The sequence below is a fragment of the Helianthus annuus genome, chromosome 12, assembly GCF_002127325.2.
Source record: "Helianthus annuus cultivar XRQ/B chromosome 12, HanXRQr2.0-SUNRISE, whole genome shotgun sequence".
Classification (NCBI taxonomy): domain Eukaryota; kingdom Viridiplantae; phylum Streptophyta; class Magnoliopsida; order Asterales; family Asteraceae; genus Helianthus; species Helianthus annuus.
This window is the reverse complement of record NC_035444.2, coordinates 79,810,199-79,831,796: the sequence shown is the minus strand read 5'-3', so window position 1 is coordinate 79,831,796 and position 21,598 is coordinate 79,810,199. Positions and strand designations below refer to the sequence as shown.

The 21,598-nt window shown below is 33.9% G+C and overlaps 1 protein-coding gene and 1 long non-coding RNA gene across 5 annotated transcripts; both read left to right on the top strand.

Annotated features, from left to right (window-relative positions):
- Positions 1-4,086: 4,086 nt before the first annotated feature.
- On the top strand, positions 4,087-12,095 carry LOC110912361. 3 transcript variants are annotated; one of them, XR_004875301.1, is made up of 5 exons: positions 4,087-4,270; positions 8,366-8,635; positions 8,765-9,858; positions 10,394-10,559; positions 11,731-12,095. It is a non-coding gene; the product is annotated as an uncharacterized LOC110912361 (long non-coding RNA). The 3 variants fall into 3 exon arrangements; XR_004875302.1 differs by lacking the exon at positions 11,731-12,095 and having other exon boundaries at positions 8,765-9,613; positions 9,760-9,858; positions 10,394-10,745; XR_002577876.2 differs by lacking the exon at positions 11,731-12,095 and having other exon boundaries at positions 10,394-10,745.
- A 5,935-nt stretch (positions 12,096-18,030) lies between these two features.
- LOC110912360 lies at positions 18,031-21,385 on the top strand. 2 transcript variants are annotated; one of them, XM_022157061.2, is made up of 9 exons: positions 18,031-18,385; positions 18,829-19,007; positions 19,111-19,273; positions 19,407-19,691; positions 19,780-19,838; positions 19,923-19,959; positions 20,046-20,117; positions 20,208-20,532; positions 20,776-21,385. In XM_022157061.2, the coding sequence occupies exons 2-9, from the start codon at positions 18,977-18,979 to the stop codon at positions 21,181-21,183; spliced, it is 1,380 nt and encodes a 459-aa protein (XP_022012753.1). In that variant the 5' UTR covers positions 18,031-18,385; positions 18,829-18,976; the 3' UTR covers positions 21,184-21,385. The 2 variants fall into 2 exon arrangements, with proteins under 2 accessions (XP_022012753.1, XP_022012752.1); XM_022157060.2 differs by having other exon boundaries at positions 19,095-19,273.
- The last annotated feature ends 213 nt before the right edge of the window (positions 21,386-21,598 follow it).

Sequence of the window (21,598 nt, the reverse complement as noted above, 5' to 3'; positions counted from 1 at the left end):
CTACATGTTATTCATCGTTATACTATCGAACTGTTCAGGCTAACCCTACTCTCAAGCGCTCCCTTCAATCCATCAACCAATCGCTGTGAGTATACTCGATCCCTTTTTGCTTTTAGCACTTTTGGGTGTTACATACGTTACTTATCAAAATCACTATCGAACACACTACTCAATTATTTGAACGCTAACCGATTCGCATGTATTACGTGACTAAATGAATGCTTGTTGATTGTGTTTACACGTGGAATGTTGTCTACCTGCCTTAACGACGTAGTACTATAGTTTGGACTCAGCACCCGTTCACATGGGGGTTGTTAAGGACAATTACTTGCATGGATTACAGTGGTAATCATGTATTGCGAACCGTCCCGGATGGTCAACCCGCAGTCATTGGTATCGATAGATCCATGTCGATAATTAACATGCTTCGTTTTCCTCTGTACGTGCTGGTTATGCGTAAACTATTCGAACTCTATATGCTATTATCAAACTTGTATGCTCACCTTTACATTATATGTATTGACTTTATTTTAACGTATGTGACAGGTGTATAAGATGTTTGCTTGCTAGGAAAGCGAGGCTAGAATAAATCTCTAAAGGCCCCCAACATATAGTTGTCTGTCAGGAACAAGCAACTAGAGCATAGTTGTCCGTAGATCTTGTCAGGCTGGGTCTTAGAAGCATTTGAACAATATTTATTTGTTTTATTTAAATCTGAGTTGTCGGAACAGAATTACTTGACTAGTTGTTATCTGTAATAATTTATTGTATTATTTGGGACACGGTATGGGACGTGTTATTTGAACTAAATAGTAATGATAGTTGTTATGGAAACTTCTGGACAATCTGTTTCGCTCAGTGTCGCGCCCCGATGACCCGCCATCGGTTGGGGTGTGACAAAAAGAATGAATTCACAGTGTTGCTCCATAGGGTTTGCATCATTAATGTGATAGTCTGATCTTGAGTTGTATCCGAACATGTTGAATTCAACGTATTTTGATCGGAAGAACGAATTCATAGCTTAAAAGAAAGCACAAAAAACCCAAAAAAGAGTAGTTTTTTAAATGGTTTGTGTGAAGAAATGTGGAAAAAGATTTAAAGACTACAAGAGACTTTGTTTTTCACTTCTGATGAAGTTTAAAACTAAGAGTAGTCGAAAAAGTAAGGGGGATATGAGTTTGACTGTGATGTGAAAATGGTTTTAAATGAAGAAACGAAGTGTGAGGTTGTCGAGAGCTGGTCTCATGGTGTTTTTTTTTACATCTTTTGTTTTTTAAACGTGATTATTGTGTACTTGAGTTTAATTAGCAGCCAAATCTGTTTAGACTCTCAATATCTACTTATATAAGAAAGTATTTATGCGGATTTTTCGACACCAAAGTTGGGTAAAACTTGATTCTTTGATATGAATATTTGGTGTAAAGCGTCATTTATTGTCTACAATTTGTAGGAATAAAAGAGAAACAAAAAGTTATGTTGAAATCTCGGAGTCCCTTTGAGTCGACAAGCCATCCGAAGTTCTGTTTGTAACTGATGTTATTCAAGAGGCGGTAGCAGCAAAGGCAGCTGGTACGCACAAAACGCATGGACTCATGCGCACACGCACTTAAATGGTTGCGTGATTGTTTTACTTTTGAGTTAATTTGGACTGTTGTTGTCTTAGTTCTGGAAGTGATCATCTTGGTTAGGCCTGGAAACGCTCCGCTACCTGAGAATCATGGATTTGATACGGTCGAAATGTTTACAGAAGTACCCTTTTGAAGGTTTTTGTGTGAGATGTCATGTGAGGTAATGGATTTATGGAATTATGGTAGCGTTGGATATGTCAACAATGTTTATAGCATAATTCGATATTGTCAATAAAACACCAATACTTAAAAAAACATGAGCCAACTTCAAAACATCTTCATAAAATCATCAACTACTTCATTATTTCTCAAATTCATTCATTTTTTCTCTTTCTGTAACTAAAACTGTCCTTGATCTTATCTCCGTTATCAGGATCTTCTTTGTGGTTCGAAATCAAATCAGCTAAGAACAACCTCGAGGCTCTGAATTTGAGTGTTGCAACTAACGTGTTTTGCCCGGATGTTGGTATGTATTTAGACTAGGAGTTAACGAATCTCTCTTCGGTTACATGGTTTGTGATTCGAGTTCAAAGCTGATTCCAAAGCGGGTTACGAAATTGAAATTTACAGGTCAGAACTTTGACTAATTTTTGGTTTTATATCAGCATTTAACTGTCTAAATTGTGCAATTTCTATTCTTTCATACAATTGATTAAGTTCGAGATCAAAAGCTTACTAAAATGGAATCCGTTTTTGGGCTTTTTAGAGTTTAGATTCTCTGAAATTGCTATTTAAAAACACCTGATGTTTATTTTTTGGGTTGGTTGGGTATCTTTTAAAACTTATATTTTCCTTTTCGTGTTCCGTTTCATGTTTGTTATTATATTTTTCTTTTCATCTTATGGAAGTAGTTTAACTTATGGTGAGAACCACGTGGAAGCCCAAATTCGCAGCCGGCGTATGCTACAGGCACAAGTTTTATCCTTATTTATGACAAGTAAATGAGTTTTGTGTATGACAAGTAAATGAGTAATCGGTACAGATAAAAGCAAAAATCAGATAGAATTTGCTCCAAAGCTCCCCAACGTTCGTTACGAATGCACTTTTTAATAATATCTAATTTTACTCTGATGTAAAGTACTTTATGTATCAGATGGTATTGTGATGTCAAGGATTCTTATAAATACCTGTATAAAAAATAACTATACATAAGTTGTTGGTCAAATTGATACAAATGAAAGGTTCATGAATTTATTGTTTTAATATATTTATTAGAAGAGTTAAGAGTTAAGACACAAGCTACTTGATGAAAGTTCAATGGTTAATATTATATTGGTAGAGTATTGTGTGTTTTGATTTAAATGGATTGTTATACTCAAGTGGAATGAGCTTGAGTTGCTAAATTTGTATAAGTTGCCATACTTTACTTAATTAATGTTGTGATGTTTAAAAGATAATTCATGGATCTATATTGTAAGATTAAGATTTTAAATTGAATGGTAATGTGCCGAACTTGTATGTATGATGATGTGAATTGTGGATGCCATCATAGGATAGTTAACTTGGGTTGTTTGGATGTATGCACAATCTAGAATTGATAAACTAACAGAAAAACGAGTGCACGAATAAGAAAACTAACTTAAATACGATATAATATATCATGAGGCGACTGAGAAACTAACGGTAAACGAGTATCCTATTGTAAGTGTCCACCCCCACCGCATCACGCGGGTAAATGACTAAAAACCCTCTTTAATTCGTAATGTGTCTAATTAGTTTTGCTTCTCTTGTGTCTAAACATGTTTTTGTGGGTGCGTTATGCTTCTCTTGTGTCTAAACTTAATCAATCGACAAGTTTAATGTATTCTTAAGTATAATGCGAACGTGAATTCATTAAATAATTTCACATCAAATTTTACATATAAACGTAGGCTTACATTCAATGTTTACGATCTACCCGCGCCCGTCGGGCGGGTGTCCACCTAGTACAAAGTATTTAATAGTAAGAAGGGTAAGAAGTCACCAGAGAGTGACAAGTGTCCTAGGAGGAATTAAATGGAAAGGGTAATTTTGTCTACAAGAGGAAAGAGAACATGCACATGCAAATCACATGTTATTTCTCCCCCAATTTTTAAACGTCTGTAACTTTTTTATACATCATTTGTTTTAAAAAAAATTATATCATAAATCGAGCGTTTTTTATCTTTAATATGAGTACCATATTGTTATATTTTTTTAAAAAAAAATTCAAAAACCCAGTTGCATATCTATACTATATTATAATGCATGAGGCAAGGGTATTTTAGGATACCCAAAAAATAAGAACTTTTCTCCCCCTTTATTTATAGATAAACCCCTAAAATGAGGGTAATTTCGTCTTTTAAATACTATTTATTTTTTAACCCCTCAAATTATTTACATTTTAATCCTTTTTTTTACCAACCAAATCTCTATGTTAATAAAGCTACGGAAACTTTCAAAAGGTTAAACAGGTCTTTTAAGCTCTAATTTTAAATTTTGAAATTCCAAAATATATCACTTGCCACTTTAATCTTCCACACAAATAGAGAGATAGAGAGAGAAGCTTGATGTTGAAATGCAGGCCTTCAGAACCTATTCCGGCGATTATTTAGGTCTACACCATGGTCAACATCTCCTTTTTCACCTCAAAGCTACAAATCGAGACATGAGGAGGCAATCATGTATCAAATCTAAAACTATCATTCGATCTCATAACCATAATTTAAAATCTCACTTTCATATAAGATTTTACACACAAAATCATCACTGAATTGTAACACCTCGAAAAATTTTGTCCAATAATGTCTTGACACGTGTCATAAGGTTCCGGTATGTGAAAACATACTTTAGAGGGACTAAAATCGACAAACAGTGAAAACTATGGAACGTAAGGGTCCAAAGTGTCAACAATGGATAAATAGACTCTATGATAACCCTACATAATGTTCATAACCTTAAACGGATGGTTCATGGATCATACGAAGCGGAAAATGCCCAAAAGTGAGGAATTACAAACTATAGGGGCCAAAAGTGTCAACATGTTGAATTTATACCTCTGAGTGAACTTTTGGCAGACCCGAAGCTTTATAATGCTAAAATGTACTCACTAGAATATGTGGTTAAAATTTCGTGAAGTTTCGATAACGTATGAGAAAGTTATGGCCAAAACCGTACTTGAGGGGTTAAAAGCGTCAACGTCGAATTTCATGGCTTTTCGGTTGAGAGCAAAGTTATCCGAGGACATTACCATGTTGGTAAATGTCCCAAGGTTCTTAAAAACCAAGATTTAGGGTTTACGAGTCAAGATAAGCAGCCAAAACCTCGCGTGCGAAGACAGGGACCTAAACTGCCAATGTTTGAAAGTTTTGGGCCTGCAGAACCCCAGGCGGCCCGCCTGGGATACCTTAAGCGGGCCGCGTGACCCCATCAGAAGCAGAAATTCGCGAATATTGCTGTTTGGGTCCGAATTTTGAATGGGAAACAACTCATACCACCTCTAAAATGCACCAATGGATGGTCTTGCATGCCTAGGCTACTGGGGACTCTCTACAACCTCTGATTTCCTCTTAAAAACAGATCAATTGTTCAATTCATGAGCACTTGTGTTAGTAACAAAGAAAACCATAAACTTGCAAGAACACTCTCAAGGCTTCTGGAGCATTTCTGAACGTCAAGGCAACATCCTAGTGTTAACTAAGCTTCATTAGGACCTTTGTAAGCTTCTATATCAGTTTATAATTCGTTCTTGCATTGATTATTAGTAAAAGTCAAAACCGTTGTTCTTGTAGTTGGACTTTCTGATTAAACGAGTTTTACTCAGTCATTTCTCAAATTGAAACCACATATATGTTGGTATTTATGTGGGAAACAAACCCTCAAAAGGGTATTCTCTGATTCCCACTTATTGCATGCTAATTGTCGAGTCAAACTTGTTTCTAAAAAGTCAACAGAAGTTGTTTTTGCAAAAATAAGCTTAAATGGTAATGTAGAGGACATGCAATCTGTTTGATCATCATAAATAACTTATAATATATGCAAGAATGTGTTTTATCATAATCAACTCGACAATCTTGAGTATAAATACGAATCGGAACCGAAAGTCTTATAAAAAGACTTTTTCGTAGACTATCGATTCGGATCCGTACATGCATGTTTGAGACCTGTATTGGAGAGTACTTTGAACCATTTTTATTTTGGTAAAACTCTCTGGAATTTTTATATCTCGAGTCTATTCTTAGCCGATTCATTTGCATGTTCCGATTTATGCTTAAAGTTGACTGTTTTGCCCTTTGTGATATAAAACGTGATTTTTGGAAAAGTAAAAGAGTAGAAATCTTTATTATTAATTTATAAACTTGCACCGAAAATTTGAGATCAGTTGGTGGTCCAGATTTTGAGTTATGGCCGATAGCGTAAAACTATATCTTTATGTTAAATAAACGGCGCATTTAGCGTATAACCTATTTCAGGCCACTTTTCGATATAAAACTTTTTACCCACTGATGTTATATAATATTCTGGGATTTTTGAAGATTTTTATTTAATTTTTGGCTGATCGGATCATACGTCGCTAAGTCGATTCGGTTAATGCCGGTTTTGACTGTTTAAGCCATAAAATGAGTTTTATACATTCTTTGACCCCAAACCTTTTTCTACTGATTTTATTTGTTAAATAAATTATTTTGGGCATTCTGGAAATATAAAAATCTCAGCTTTCTTTTAAAAACCCGGAAACGGCTCTAAATCGCATTTTTAGCGTTTTTAGCGCATTGTAAGCGTTATACTCATATTAAACATATAAGACTCATACCTACTGATGTATTTAGCATATTTTCATATCATAACAGTAAGTATAAGATTTTGAACTCAGATTTCCAGTTTTGTCGTTTTTAGCCCTTGTGAAATTACTAAAATACCCCTACGGTGCATAGTTTGATTTTAAATGATAAGTCTTGTCTACGGGTCATACCCTACTGTTATAATATGGCAAATTAAGTATATTTACTGTATAAATCAGACCTGTAACTCAGATTACCAAATTGACTCTTTCATAATCTTTTAAATGACCAAAATGCCCTTATGAGGCGTAAATTGAGTTTAAATACATTCGGGGCATAATAGGACATAACTTGCTGATATTATATCATATTTAAAGCATATTATCTCAGGGAACTTGCATATGATTTCTTTTGGTTACCCGTAACGCCCTTTTTGCGTTCGGTTCGGTTTACGTAACTGGGTTGCGTAAATTGACCGAAACGGGTCAAACGTTATCATTTTTATCTCAAAATCCAGAATGTATTTAGTATACCCATATTATACAAGTATTCAAACTTGTCGGGTCTAAATCACATTCTATCCGGTCTTTCGCTTAATCATGCATCTTAACCGTATATTTCTTTAAGACTAACCGGTCTAAGCTTAGGCTTAATTAAAGACCCGTTAGCAGTCTAATTGGTTATTTATACCATTATTCCAGAATAGAGCCTTCCGGTAAATTGTACCTACGCTTACTTAAGTGAATACGGCTGAGTTATTATTCTTGCTATTTAAGACAGGAGCTAGCTCAGGTAAATACTTTTAACTTATTTTCCCTTATACGGGCTTGGGATACGGTATTATAAAAATACCGCTTGGTCGGGTGTAGAAACTGTTTAATCGGAGATGATTAAATTGCATAATCCCGTTTTAATCTGTGTTGATTGATAACAAATAACATTGGGGGTTAATGACCGTGTCCTGGATATCCTTGGCTCATTTTAAAAAGTGAATGGCCACGACGTAAGCACAAGGTGTAGGCAAAACACCTCCTGTTGCATATGTATAACGTATACTCACTCGTGAGAGTATCTTCTTGTGAGATTATATTTGTGGTGTGTCGATTAATCTTGTCCGGCTTGTATTGTATAATCACCGGCCCTAAATGTTGGACAACCATGTAAATCGGATACAAGATTTTTATTAATAAAATTGTCCCAAGTATAAAGATTAATTTTGCCTCTGTGCATTTTAATCAATGTGTCAAGATGTTTTGTGCCGTTTGCACTCGAATCACTTTTCAAACTCTTTTTCCAAAATGAGTCAGTTAATTGTATTTACCAGTGTAAACTGACGTATTTTCCGAAAGGTTGAGTGGCAGGTACTATGCGTAATTGGCTGGGAGCTCGGGGCGTCACTAGGGGATCTTGCAAGTTCTAGATGCCTAAAGCCTATTGAACAGTTTTCTTTTATTGATCCGCCTGTGGATCCTTTACCTTCCGTTGTAATACTTTGACATTACTTATATTCGGAATGTAATATATTTATCTTTTGCTTCCGCTGTGCATTTATATATTGTGTTGTTTGTCTATGATGATGCCAACTACGTCACTATACTCCCCACCGGGCCCACCGGTGACACGTGGAAAATTGGGGTGTGACATGAATAACAATCCACTTCAGTGCTGGCTGATTCATCTGAGTCTTTCTCATCAGGTTCGGTTTTTGTGATTTCAAGTCGTCAATTGTGATGTTGTTTAATTATTCATAGTGTTGCAAGAGTGATTCGATTTGGTTGTTTTTAATCTGTGATGTTTTTCTGCATGCGGCTGATTAATTTTGAAGTAGACTTAGTTTTACATAGATCAGGTTTTGCAGAGTGAACATCAAATTGTTGGACCCTTGTTTTGATTGATATCATGCCATGCTCGTGACTTATTTTATTTTGTTTTGCGTTTGGTTGCTATAAGTGCTAGCTTCTTTTCAGGTTCCTGAAGAGCATGGTGCCTTTTTTGTAGGTTGGTTACTAAACATTGCGGTTCTGGAGTCTTGATGACCATCCGCACTGGAATTTTTTGCATTATTTGTTTCTGGTCCTCTCCTCCTGAATAATATTTCTTTAATTTTGCTCTCTCGCTCATAAGTTTATGAAAGTTTGTTCCTTGATTGGACAATTGAGTATTTGAGTTGTCTGATAGTTTTGAGACATATGGCAAATGAGTCCAAAGTTTTCTTTAGAAGGTCAAAGAAGAATGCGATGATTATCTGGTTGAATCTTCACACAACATGTAAGCTACACCTTCCAAGACCACTACTGTGTGTTTTTTTTTTCAACTTTAGCATTTTCTGATTCACTGTCATTGCAAAGAATCAAACCGTTTCTTTTACAATAATAAATTATAACAAATCGTGTATAGGTGCGATTGTGGATTGAAGAGATTCTTTGGGACATGCAAAATGACATGGATGTAGAGTCACCCATATACAAGAGAGCTTGGTCTTCAGCGTGGTTAGGGCAGTTAGCTGTGGAGTCATCAGTCTTGTGGTCCGAATCTAAACTGAATTATTTGAGAAGCAGTCCTGTTAAGGTACACACAAAGGGGTAACTGGTTTAATCTACATCGGCGATGTTTATATATGAGGCTGAAGGTTCAACGTCATTCTCATCCCTCCCTTCATTTCCCGAAGTTGCAACGTATCTTAAAATGGTATCATACCCAATGTTAACATCTGTTTTGCATTTGACACTTTTAAGATAATTGGCCAGTTTGACCTCATAAGGGTTATACATAACCAAAATGGTATCACACTCAATGTTAACATCTGTTTGCATTTGATTTTTTAAAGATAAATAGCCTGTTTAACCTCATAAAGGTTGCACATAACCAAATCATGCATATTATATAGAGGTGGAAAATGGGAGGGTCAAACAGGTTGGGTAACGGGTCAAATGGCTTAGTGGCAAACGAATACAATTTTTTTCAGAAAAAGTTTAAATTATGTTATAAATAAGTAGTAAGTTCAATATGATTAAAGGGAAAGAAGAACACGCAGAGGTGAAATTCTATCTGGGTATGTTTTATATTTGGATCTTTTTATGTTTTTTAGCCTCTTGATTTCTCTTCTGTTTATCTTTCAGGGTTTATTTTTTTGGTTAATATTGACACTTTGAATTTGATTAAGGGTAATCTGTAGTAATCATGCCCTTCATAATATGGTAACAAGTGCCATATTACGTTTGTTGAATTGATGTAAAAGACTACAGGGTACGTACATATTTTGAAGACTTATAGGCTAAGTTTACTGCATTTGTCCCACAAGAATCACACATTATTTGACACGATACAAAAGTCTATGGAAGAAGTTGATTATTATGATTGAAATGCCCTAATATGTTGTTTTGTATATTCAGAAGGGATATGCTTAATACATTGATTTCTTATTTGTGGTGGGTGCTTGGTTTCATTTGGATGGTGTCTTACAATAATATTGCCCCTCCACGTCTATTCTGGTATGTCTTGAACTAACTGTGATCTTTCATAAACAATCTAGAGAAAGGCTAAATCATAAATAATTATTAAAAGTGGATAAAAGTGTTCGTGGGCTGATCCGTACTAAAAAAAACTCTAATTTTAGTCTGAATTTGTTTGACTCGTTATGGGTTCAAGCCCAAAAAAATGATTTTTAACATGGGTTGGGTCAAGTTTTTAACCAAAACTATGTTATTTAAAATTTGTTTTTGCTTAAAAGATGTAATGAAATATGTCCTACTCAAAAAATATGTGTGTGTGCCTATACTAATGCACACTGCAAGGGCAAAATGGTCATTTGACCGGAAAAGGTAAAAACACAGTTCTTATATTTGTATTCTTATACCAAGAATTTTTCTGGGTCTGGAGACTTTTGATGTAACACTGTAGCTTAGTGCAGCTCAGATATAATAACAATGTTTCTCAATTTTCCTTTTTAGTTTAATTTTCTAAGTTTCATATATCTCTTACCAGATTCTGCTAATGATGTTGATTGGTTTTTCTTTTGCAAAACAGGTTGGCTGGACAACAACCCTGTATCTCATATTCGGAATATACTTAACATGTTTTGGTTCTGTGAAAGTTGGGTAACCCACAAAACTAAGCATGGTTCGGGAAAAAAAACACACCATGGCTGGTGAAGGAAAGCTACAAGAAAGTCAGGGAAACATGAGCTCGCATTGTAAGACATTTTTATTTTTCATTGAATTTTGTTCATTTGAAGTATCTACTACGCATGGTAATATGGGCGTGCTAAGTATGTGTCCAAACCCAGACTTAATTACTACGGTTTTTTTTGGTTGACTATATAGCTTTTGCTGTTAAAAAAGTTACTGCAGTTGTTATGGGTAAACCACAGTTATCACTATCTTAGTCACCAATGAGGGCAACACTTAATGCCGTGGACCTCAACTTTAGCCTGATGTCCAGTCTAGACCATTTTCTGGCTGCTTGAGACCGATAAATGGTTTGGCAGTTTGGGAAGTATCTATAACAAAGGGAATTAAAAAGGATAAAAATAAGATTTAACAATAATAGGGATTTATAAAATAGCTTGTTACTTAGATGTGTTTATAAAGTAGCACTTGGTTGCCATTAGTTCTTTTGTTTTTTAATGTGATGGAGTATTTACCTTTAGAAAACCTTTATTATTATTATTATTATTATTATTATTATTATTATTTTTTTTTTTTTTTTTTGCACAGAATGTGGCATTGTCATTTGACATTATTTTGTTATGATTACATGTAACTTTAAACACTATGTGGTTATAAATCATAGCTATATATGAAGCATAACTATGTTAAGGCTGTCCTTGTGGGACTAATTTTACTCACATGATTATTGAATATAATACCCTATCTTAGTTTTGAATATTGGTATATATATCCTTCCTTCGAGAACCATGCCAAATATTTATTAACTATAATTCTTCTACAATTATGTTCATGGTTTAAAAACCGTGCCTAGATGCCAGGCGCATTGAATGTGAGTTTGGCATGAAGATATGCATTGGTTCCTCTTGCCCTCCGCTGTTGACCTATAGGAGTAACTATAAGGCCATGTTAACAGCCTTGGATGGAGATGTCCAATTGGTTGTTGACTACCCATACCTAGCCGGGCAATCTGTTGTAGTGTAGTAGAATCAATTTGGTTCTTCACATGGGGCCCTAACGATGATATACACATACCTGGTATAACCCATGATGATATGGGTTTGCCATACTATTTGTTTTCTATATGAAAAAAAGTGTTTTTATATCTTATATGTATACTCAGAACTTACTGGCTCAACGATTATTATAGGTATTGTTTTTTTTAACTTGCTCATCATTCCTTCAATTTGTATGTAGAAAGGAGGAACTCCATCTTTAAAGCGTGAAGAGAATTTGAAAATTTTTATCTAATTTGGTATGTTTGAAACTGCAGCTGGTGGTTTGTTGCTCAAAGTCGTTTACTTTTTGTACAAGTAACGAGTCGGGCTGAGTTAAGTCAACATGTTATTTCATATGAATACTTAGCATCCATATTATTACAAATGACCCATGTTATTACAAAAGTAATCTATTTTTTTAACAAAATGATATAAGAGGTTTTCTTTGTAGTAAAAATACACTTAGGGTGACATACAAGGTTCAACACATCTTATATGTAGAGATAAAACCTAACCCGAGTCAACATATTATAAGTAAACTTCTAAAGTTATCACCCACAGTTCTCATGTTTTATTATTTTTTAAATATGTAATTTGTGAATTAAGTTTATAAAACCATTATTTTATAATAATTATCTAAATATTTGAAAAAAAAATGATTTTGGGGGTTGCATACATTGAAATGGGTCAAAAGTCAGCAAACTATATTAGTTCATTTGGGTAGCATGTGGATTAATAAAGTAAAAGAAAACTAAAACGAGTCTCGCGATGCTACAATACATATAATATGAATAAGAAAGCTACTAGAAACGTGTATTGCAATGCAAAGTGTCGCTTTCGCCACATTGCGCTCGCAATGCAAAGTGTTGCCCTAGCCGCATCACGTGGACACCTTACTATAAATATTAATTGAATAAGAAAACTACCAGAAATGAGTGTCACAATACAAAGTTTCGTCCCCGCCGCATCGCGCGGGCTTCATACTAGTTTCACAATAGACATGATGTAAAACACAATGTAAAGTAGATCAAAAACACAATCAATGACAACAGATAAAGACACAATGGACAACATACTAAAACACAATGACCATAACGTATAACACAATGGCGATAACATATAACACAATAAGTATCAGACTTAATAAAAACACAATTGATAACAACAGATAAAAGACACAATTAATGACAGCAGATAAAAGACACAATGGAGAACAGATGAAGACACAATGGAAAACAAACTAAAAACACAATACACAACAAACTAAAACACAATGAACAAAGATAATAAAAAAAATTGAACAAATTATTAAAACACAATGGAAACATATTAAAACACAATGAATAACATATTAAACACAATGACCTGAACTAATAACACAATTTATAGAAAACCTAAATATAACACCATCTTCATTGTGTCATATATTGTGTTATAGGTTCTTATAAAAACGCAATGGATAGAACCCAAATTAACATTGTGTTATAGGTTTTGATAATAACACAATGTATAGAAACTCTACTGACCAAAACCCAGTTAAAAGACACAATGACCTGAACCTTTAACACAATGCAAAAAAACCCAGTAAAAATGAAATTTTTTATTTTATTTTTATATGATGATATGGTACTCATATTAAAGATAAAAAAACGCTCGTTATTATGGTAAAGTTGTTTTTTTTAAAGAAATGTCGTATGAAAAAATTATGGACGTTTTAAATCGATTGGGGAATTGACATGTGCCTTGCATGTGGAGAGAGAAAATCCATAAATATAGGATTCCCTTTATACCATTCTATTATCTTCTTTTCTCTACAACTAATCTCGATCCTCCAAATCTAAGATCAATGGACTAGAATCTTTTTTACCCTTCTTATTTATTTTATCATTTGTATTTGATCCTAAAAATCCATAAATATAGGATTCCTTTTATACCCTTTTATTATCTTCTTTTCCCTACAACTAATCTCAATCCTCCAAATCTAAGATCAATGGACTAGAATCCTTCTTACCCTTCTTATTTATTTTATCCTTTGTATTTGATTCTAACCCCTAAAAACCTATATCATTTCATATAACTTTGACCTATAACTCTTTTATGCAGTGGCTCTATAGTATCATTTTCTTGATACACTGGTTTCTGGTTTCTAATAAGCTGAAGTCAAAAACTTTTGGATCGGGTTGAGTCAGGTTGAATCACATAAAAGTCAATATCATATAAATGTACAGTATCATTGAAAAAAATATAATAAAAATATAGAGTCATTTGAAATATACAAAAATAATACGTTTTATGGTTGCTCCCTACATTCAAGAACCTTTAAACAACTAAATTTAACAATCCTATAATTCTACAAGGTATTATACTTTCAATAAATTCAATAACAGAGATTAAGTCTAGTTAGTCTATAATCTAACAAAGTAACAAATAACAATTGCTTAAACAAATTATTAATTAACTAATTTCAACTTTAATCAAGCATTCAAAATTCAGGTATCAAAACACATAACATTGTTTGATTACAAACGACTAATTTCATGCTTGATGTTAATCTGTTGTCTGTAGAATAATGAATACTTGAATGTTGATGGTAAATTTTTAATGATTATTGAACTCGTCCCTACTCCCTCAACCCTTGTGGGCTCTTCTTGGTTGTCCAGTTCATTCTATTGTTCTCGCTCCAGAGTTCCCATAATATACATTTCGTGTTTTTTTTTTTTTTGGTTTCTATTTAGTTAAGATTAAACGATTCAAATAAACTAATTGGGCATGAGCTACAATAAATTAATTTGGCTTAATTTTTAAACAATAAATTTGTTTTGTACAAAAGGTTTAGCAAACAAACAACAGTGTCGTTCGTAAAAAGACAATGGTGTCAGTTGAAGTTTTCTTATTATGGGCTATATATGATACCCAAAATTCAATGGTGTCGTGTGACACGCTTCTCCGTATGGTGGCTCCACCAATGCTTTTATGTGTATGTTTATTAGAATTTTCAAATACTTAAATTTTGATAGGAGCTTTCTTGTTTTTGTTTAATGACTTTTGAAAAAAAAAAAGGTTGTTAACTCTAATGTCCAAAAACGACTAATTTTTTTTTATTTAAAGTTAAATCTTTAAAATCCCTATAAAACTCGTTGCTAACCATGCTTAATTTGTAATGAGAATTTTTAGCTAAGTTTAAATATCTAAACCGGCCCAATGCTCAGATGTTAAAACATTTTCTTCTCCAATTAAACAATAATTAAGTTCAAGTTGGAAGACGTACAATTTACCTTTTAATGGAAAGTTTTAAGGCTAGTTAATATTTGTGTAGTATATAAAAAAGACTAGTTATGAAAACTTGTAGTAGGCATGATGCTTTTCTTGAAGATAACCAAAAGTATAAAGCGAAAAAAGATGAAGGGCTAAAATGTGCCACACGGTTTTGGCCTTTGCTTTCGGCTTTGGCTCTAGCTAATCTCATGTGGTGATAAAGCAACCAAATAATCACTTTTGACTTAATGCACCATATCTTGGTAAATGGATAATTTTTATACACCTAGTAATTTAATTTGTTAATAAAGTGTAATAAATTATTTAAACGTATAACTTGAAAAGAAAATGGACAGAATTAAACCACTTATCTAAAATAAAATGCAAATGTTTTTACCAACTTTTATATAAGCTAGTGAACTTAAAAGGAAAAAAAAAACTTGAAAACGATAATTAAGAGCTTCTACAATGGGGTTTTTTGGGTCATCTATCGCTTAGATGTAAGAGAGAGGGTATGTAAAGTTAATGGACAGAGAACCATGAACATGAGATAGATAAGAATGAGAGGGTGTTGGGGGGGGGGGGTTTGTGTGATCTATGGATTTCGTTGACGGGGAGTTTCGTGGATTTCGTCGGTTGCAGATGTTATAAGCATTTGATATTACCTCTACGATGTTTTAAAACTTTAGCCTTTTATTAAAATATTGAATTTGGTTGTAAAAATAAAAGTAAGATGTGATGATTGTTTGATAAATAAAAAAAAACAGAAAGAATTACTGGGGAAAACTTTTGGATGTAAAACTTATGCTCACCAAAAATACACTACCTAAATAATTTTATATAACGTAAATGATTACCAATAGACGAGAAACTTTTAGAATACAAAAATAAAGAAAACTTACTTATGTTTGTTAGGCCATGTGTAATGGGCATTATAGTGGCGTGAAATGGTTTGATAACGCCTTTAAAATCACTCCATAAGTTGTAGGACATGAAGAGGGAGAGACGTTTTTAGTATAATGTCAAATGAGGAGAAAAAAAATAGAAAATAACGTATGAAAGGAATTTAACTATTACACATTTATTAATGGCGTTATGATAATGTGGCGGAAAATGCCTCCTAAGGATATTAACCATTATGGGCTTTTTTTTAGCCATATTTATGTTGTTTTTTTAATAGCAACTCCTAACTAATCTAGAATTAAATTCTTAATACATACGATATAGGATTAAAATTTTCAATCTTTTTGTTGCAGAGTATATTATTTAAGTTAACTAGTTATAGCATAATATATTTTAGTAAAATGTATATATTTTGGCGTAGAGTGCGAAATAAAAGAGTGATCAGTGGCAAATTAGGCAACATGTGGGCCTGTGGGACCCTTTAAAGCAATAAAAGAGGAGCACTAAGATCCGGGGTGGGCCACATGCAAAACGAACCCGATTTTAATAGTGCACCTACTTGATCCCGGAAATGAGAGTTCCTTTCATATATTTTTTTCTTTAAAATAAAATAATATAAACCACATGTTATATGAAAATTACTAAATATTAAAACTGCTACATAGAAATAAACCCAGAGAAAACTAGAAAATGTTTTACTTAAGAGTATTTATTGTGGTGAGTGTAAAATGTGAAAAAAAAAACATATCACGCAAGCATATGGAAGTTTTATTATTTAATCTTAAGAATATGTGTTGTGATGGGGCAAGTAATAACAAAATGAAAAAAGAAATAATGATATGGAGCTAAATAACTAGTTTGTATATTCATTAATAATTAAAAAAATAACCATCTTCGCCTCCCCTATGTAAATCGGCCTTCTGAGATCGTCTTTTGCGGTGTTTCGCGCCCTTCATAATTGACATGATGGGGCTTATCGCCCCAACAACACATACTCATACTATCTTTGGAGAATATGGTATTCAAGTAGCAATTTACTATTTATAAAACAACTTTGATAAGTATATTTAGTTTAAAAACAAGAAGGTGACAACGAAAATTTAGTCGTGACTTATCTATACATTCTTCTTTTGACTAGTCAAAGATTTACCAATAAATATATCACAAAAATCACGAGATGAACCAACTAAAATTCCACTCCCCCTTAGACCACCTGTACCACCTATAGTAGGGTATTATTTGGGCATTATTTTCAGAAAAAACGTCCTACCCCCCATTAAATAAGGCGTTGTTTGGCATTATTTTTGAAAAAAATTTACTTCAGCGTTTTTAAAACAACGCTCAACATGCATGCAACCATGTTGACTAGCCAATGGGAAGGGTGCACTTGTAGTTTCTTTTTTTTAACCTCCTCTTAATAAAAAATAATTGTTTAATAATTGGAAGGGACGTTATTGGGCATTATTCTCACTACGCCACTTTTACAATAACGCCCAATAATGCCGCATGCTGACTGGACTGCCACGTGTCGCAAAACGCCCCATGGTGAAAACATTATTTGGCTAAATCAGTACACATGGTCTTATTACTATTTTATTTCTCTTTGCTTTTCTTTCTCAAGTTATTATATGAATGTAAATAAAAATAACTACTAATCATTTTAAATAGTTACGATTTTGACCCATATGGTTATATCACTTTTACCCTTTTAGTCTAATTTTTTTTTTAACATCTGAGCCCTAACGTCTTTTTTTCTAACCTTTTGGCCCCTAACACTAGCATCATCCATTAAATGTTATGGGCTAAGAGGGTTAAAAAAAAGACGTTATGGGCCAAAAAGGTTAGAAAAAAAGACGTTGGGGGCTTAAATGTTAAAAAATTCTTTTTTGGATTAAAAGAGTAAAAGTGATATAACCACATGTGCCAAAATCGTAATTTACTCTTTTAAATACTCTAACCTTCGACAAGTTTCAAAAAAATTTAATGTTTTATCAAACTTAACTACCTATAAACTTATAAACTTTCATTTTCATACTCAAAAATCAATTCACTACTAACTTATAACATCATGTTAAAAAGTACCCATATTATATTTAAAAGTACTCGTAAGTTGTTTTCATACACGAATAGTAAGCATAAATCAAAGATTGCGTTAAACTCAAATCACGAATTTATTTTTCCTTTTACTATCTCAATATACTATTGAGTGGATAATAAAGACTCAAAATTTTCTATTAAACACTTAATTAATAACCGTTAAAGTATAAAAAAAAGTTACAGAAAAGACAAATAAAACCCATAAATCCTCTTCTATACCTTTCTTCTCATGTAATCTGTACCCTGCTCCATTCACACACACAGTCTTACCCGCCTTTTCATTTCCCACCATGACCCCATATCATCATCCTCTATATATAAACAATTTCTGTACGTATAGGTTAGCTTAGAAGACTAATGTGAAACAACAACTTTTGCCGTGTTTCCTGTTTTCTTTCTCAAAATAAACCCATTTAATTCATTTCAAGACTTATTAATATTTTGGGATATCTTGTTATATGGAGTGAGGTGTTTAATCATCATTAGCAACTGAAGAATGGAGAAGCATTATTTGTTGCTGTTATTGTTCTTCATTGTGATTATCTCCTCTGTTTCATCTTGTTCTTCAAGTTCAGAGTATCAATCAAAGTTTTTGTTAGGTTTGATCTTCTTATTGTTTGTATATTTATGTGGGTTTTGGGTTTATTGATCTCTGGGTTCTGGATGTTTCTTGATTATAGGAAAGAAATATTCACTTTTGCCGACAAAGAAATTATCTTTTTTTTTTTTTTTTAGTTTTTAGACTTTTTTGAAATGGGGTTTCAGTGATCAAGATTCTTGTTGATATTTTCTTGAAAATGGTGAATCTTTTCTAAATTAGAATTTGATTCATAAAGATATAACATTTATAATTCATTTGGTGAGATTTTGATTGGGGATTTTTTGTGTTTTTATCCTTTTTGATCATTGTAATGTAGAGACATTGGGTAGTTTTTAAGATTGAATTGCCAAAAAAAAAAATCAATCTTGATGATGAATTTAGATGTTGATTGACACCTATGACTCACAACTCAGTTTGGGATAATATGATTGTTACTTATAGGAGAAGATAACTTGGGTCGTTGGAGAAACTCAGCGGATGCAAGCGAGACCCCTGGTCCTGCCAATGGTCCGTCCGGGCCGCTTGTATTGGCAGGGTCAAGAACTAAGAGGCCTGATGTTCTTAACCACCTCAAACGGTATCGAGGTGGATGGGATATTACCAACAAACACTACTGGGCAGTAAGTTTCTTTAAACAAAACTGGTTATTTAACTTTCAAGAAGCCTGAATTTATGTAATTGTTGTCTTTGTCGATGGTTATCTACAGTCGGTTGCATTCACAGGTGTTGCTGCGTTTATTCTTGCAATATTATGGTTTGTATGCTTCGGTTTGGCTATGATTATCCATCATTGTTGCGGATGGAGAATAGACATTAAAGGAAAAGAATCCCGTGGTTCGCAGAGGATTTGCTTGATCTTGCTTATCGTTTTCACTTGCGCCTCAGCGTCAGTAACTCAACCGTAACCTTTTTAATTTTTTTTTTATTTAGGATTGTATTTTTGTCACTTAACAAGCCACTAAATGATTGTATGATATTACATTTAGTAATAAAATACTCATGTTTTTGTTGCTATCCAGTACCGGCTGCATACTTCTTTCGGTGGGACAAGATGAGTTTCATCGGGAAGCTGTAGACACATTGAATTACGTCGTAAACCAATCCGATTACACCGTACAAACTCTCGTAAACGTCACGGGCTATTTGTCACTGGCAAAAACCGTTAGTGTGGCCCAGGTTTTTCTTCCTTCAGATGTAAAAGACGATATTGACAAATTGAATGTCGACTTAAACAATGCTGCTGGTACACTGAGGCAGAAAACACACCTAAACTCACAAAAACTAAGATTCGTTTTTGATACTGTGTAAGATTCCTTTTATGAACGACTACGTTATAGTTTCGTTTAGTTAAGATATCTGATTGTTTTCGATTCTGTTCATTGTTTGTTTCAGGCGGTCATCTATGATTGCTATCGCCATACTCATGCTTCTAGTTTCGATTTTAGGCCTTTGTAAGTATCCGCAAAACAAAAAATCGGTTTGTTGATTTGTGTTTTTACGATATTCATCGTATATACTCTCTTGTTTTCTTGCAGTTCTGTCTATCCTGGGTCGCAAGAGTACGATTTACATGTAAACTTCCGTTCTTTATTTGTTTTTCGTTTTCTCGAGCTCGTTTTTTGTTGATCTTAGCCGCTGCTATGCTATTCTTTGTGCAGATTCATTATCAGTGGTTGGTTACTTGTCGCGGTGACATTTATTCTGTGTGGAGTTTTTGTGATTATCAACAAGTAATCGATTATTATTTTTTATTTGTCAAATAACATGAACCCTGATAGAAGAAACTAATGCTGCACAACTGTGTTTTTTTGTTTTTTCAGTGCAATAACGGACACTTGTATGGCGATGGGACAATGGGTCGATAACCCGCATGCTGAAACAGCCCTTAGCAACATCCTTCCTTGTGTTGACCAAGGAACCACTAATGACACTTTGTACAAGAGCAAACTAGTTGTTAATGATATCGCAAATATAATAAATGGTTTCATAGGTTCGTTTGCAAATTCATACGCATCTCCTGGTGGGAACTCTAACTACTACAATCAGTCGGGCCCACTTATGCCGTACCTTTGTTATCCGTACGACTCTCAGTTACATGAGCAAGAATGCCCTCCCCAGTTGGTTTCATTGGCAAACGCTTCTGTGGTACCTAAATTGAATTCTTATATAGTTCAGAGTAAAATGCCATTTTCGTCCCTGAGGTTTGGTCAGTTTTGCGACTTTCGTCTAAAGGTTTGTTTTTCCGCATCTGGATCCAAAAGGCTTTGAACTCTTGCCATTTTCATCCAAACCTCAGGGACGAGAACTCTATAGTTTGTTAACAGTTTGACTGGTTGTTAATTGATATCTTGAGAATTGTTAAGATTTGACTTTGGTTTGCATATTCAGGTCTGGCAGAAGTACACTTGCAGTGTCTCAGAATCAGGAATTTGCACGACCGCCGGAAGACTAACACCCGACATGTATCAGCAACTAGTCGGAGCAGTGAACATAAGCTACGCCCTTCAACATTACACACCACCATTGCTCAGCCTCCAAGACTGCAATTTTGTACGAGAAACGTTCAGAATTATCACCTCTGACCACTGTCCTCCGCTAGAACACCGTCTTCGAATGGTCAATGCAGGCTTGGCTCTCGTTTCCGTAGGAGTCATGCTCAGTCTTGCGCTTTGGATTATATATGCAAACCGGCCGCAAAGTGAGCAGCAGGCGTTTGCAAATAGTTCATCAAGTTTCAAAGGCGGAAGCAATGGTAATATCGCCGTTGATGTATCATCGAAAAATGATGAAGTCTGATATGTTGGAAAAATCGATATAGAATAGTTTTAGGTAACATAGAATGATGTTATATGGGTTTTGTCGTTTTGACAGACCCTTTCCTGCCAAATTCAAGATGGCGCGAAGCGCCGTTTTGGGTTTTGAGCTGGCGTAATATGTATACAACAAAGAGTGAAATCTATAGTTGTTCTAATGTTACTTGTACCAAATTTTAAAAATCTGATGAACTTGTATTTATATTTCAGCTAAATTATAACGATTACACATTATTTAAATACAAAATTTTGGTTTATTTCTAAAAATTAATAAAATATATAATAACCAAGTATAAATAAAATTGAAGTGGTATATGTGTTTGAGGTAAACGTTAAGAGTGATTTAAAATCTTTGTACGTATAAATTGCTTTAAGACTGTTTATTATTTTCTTTGAAA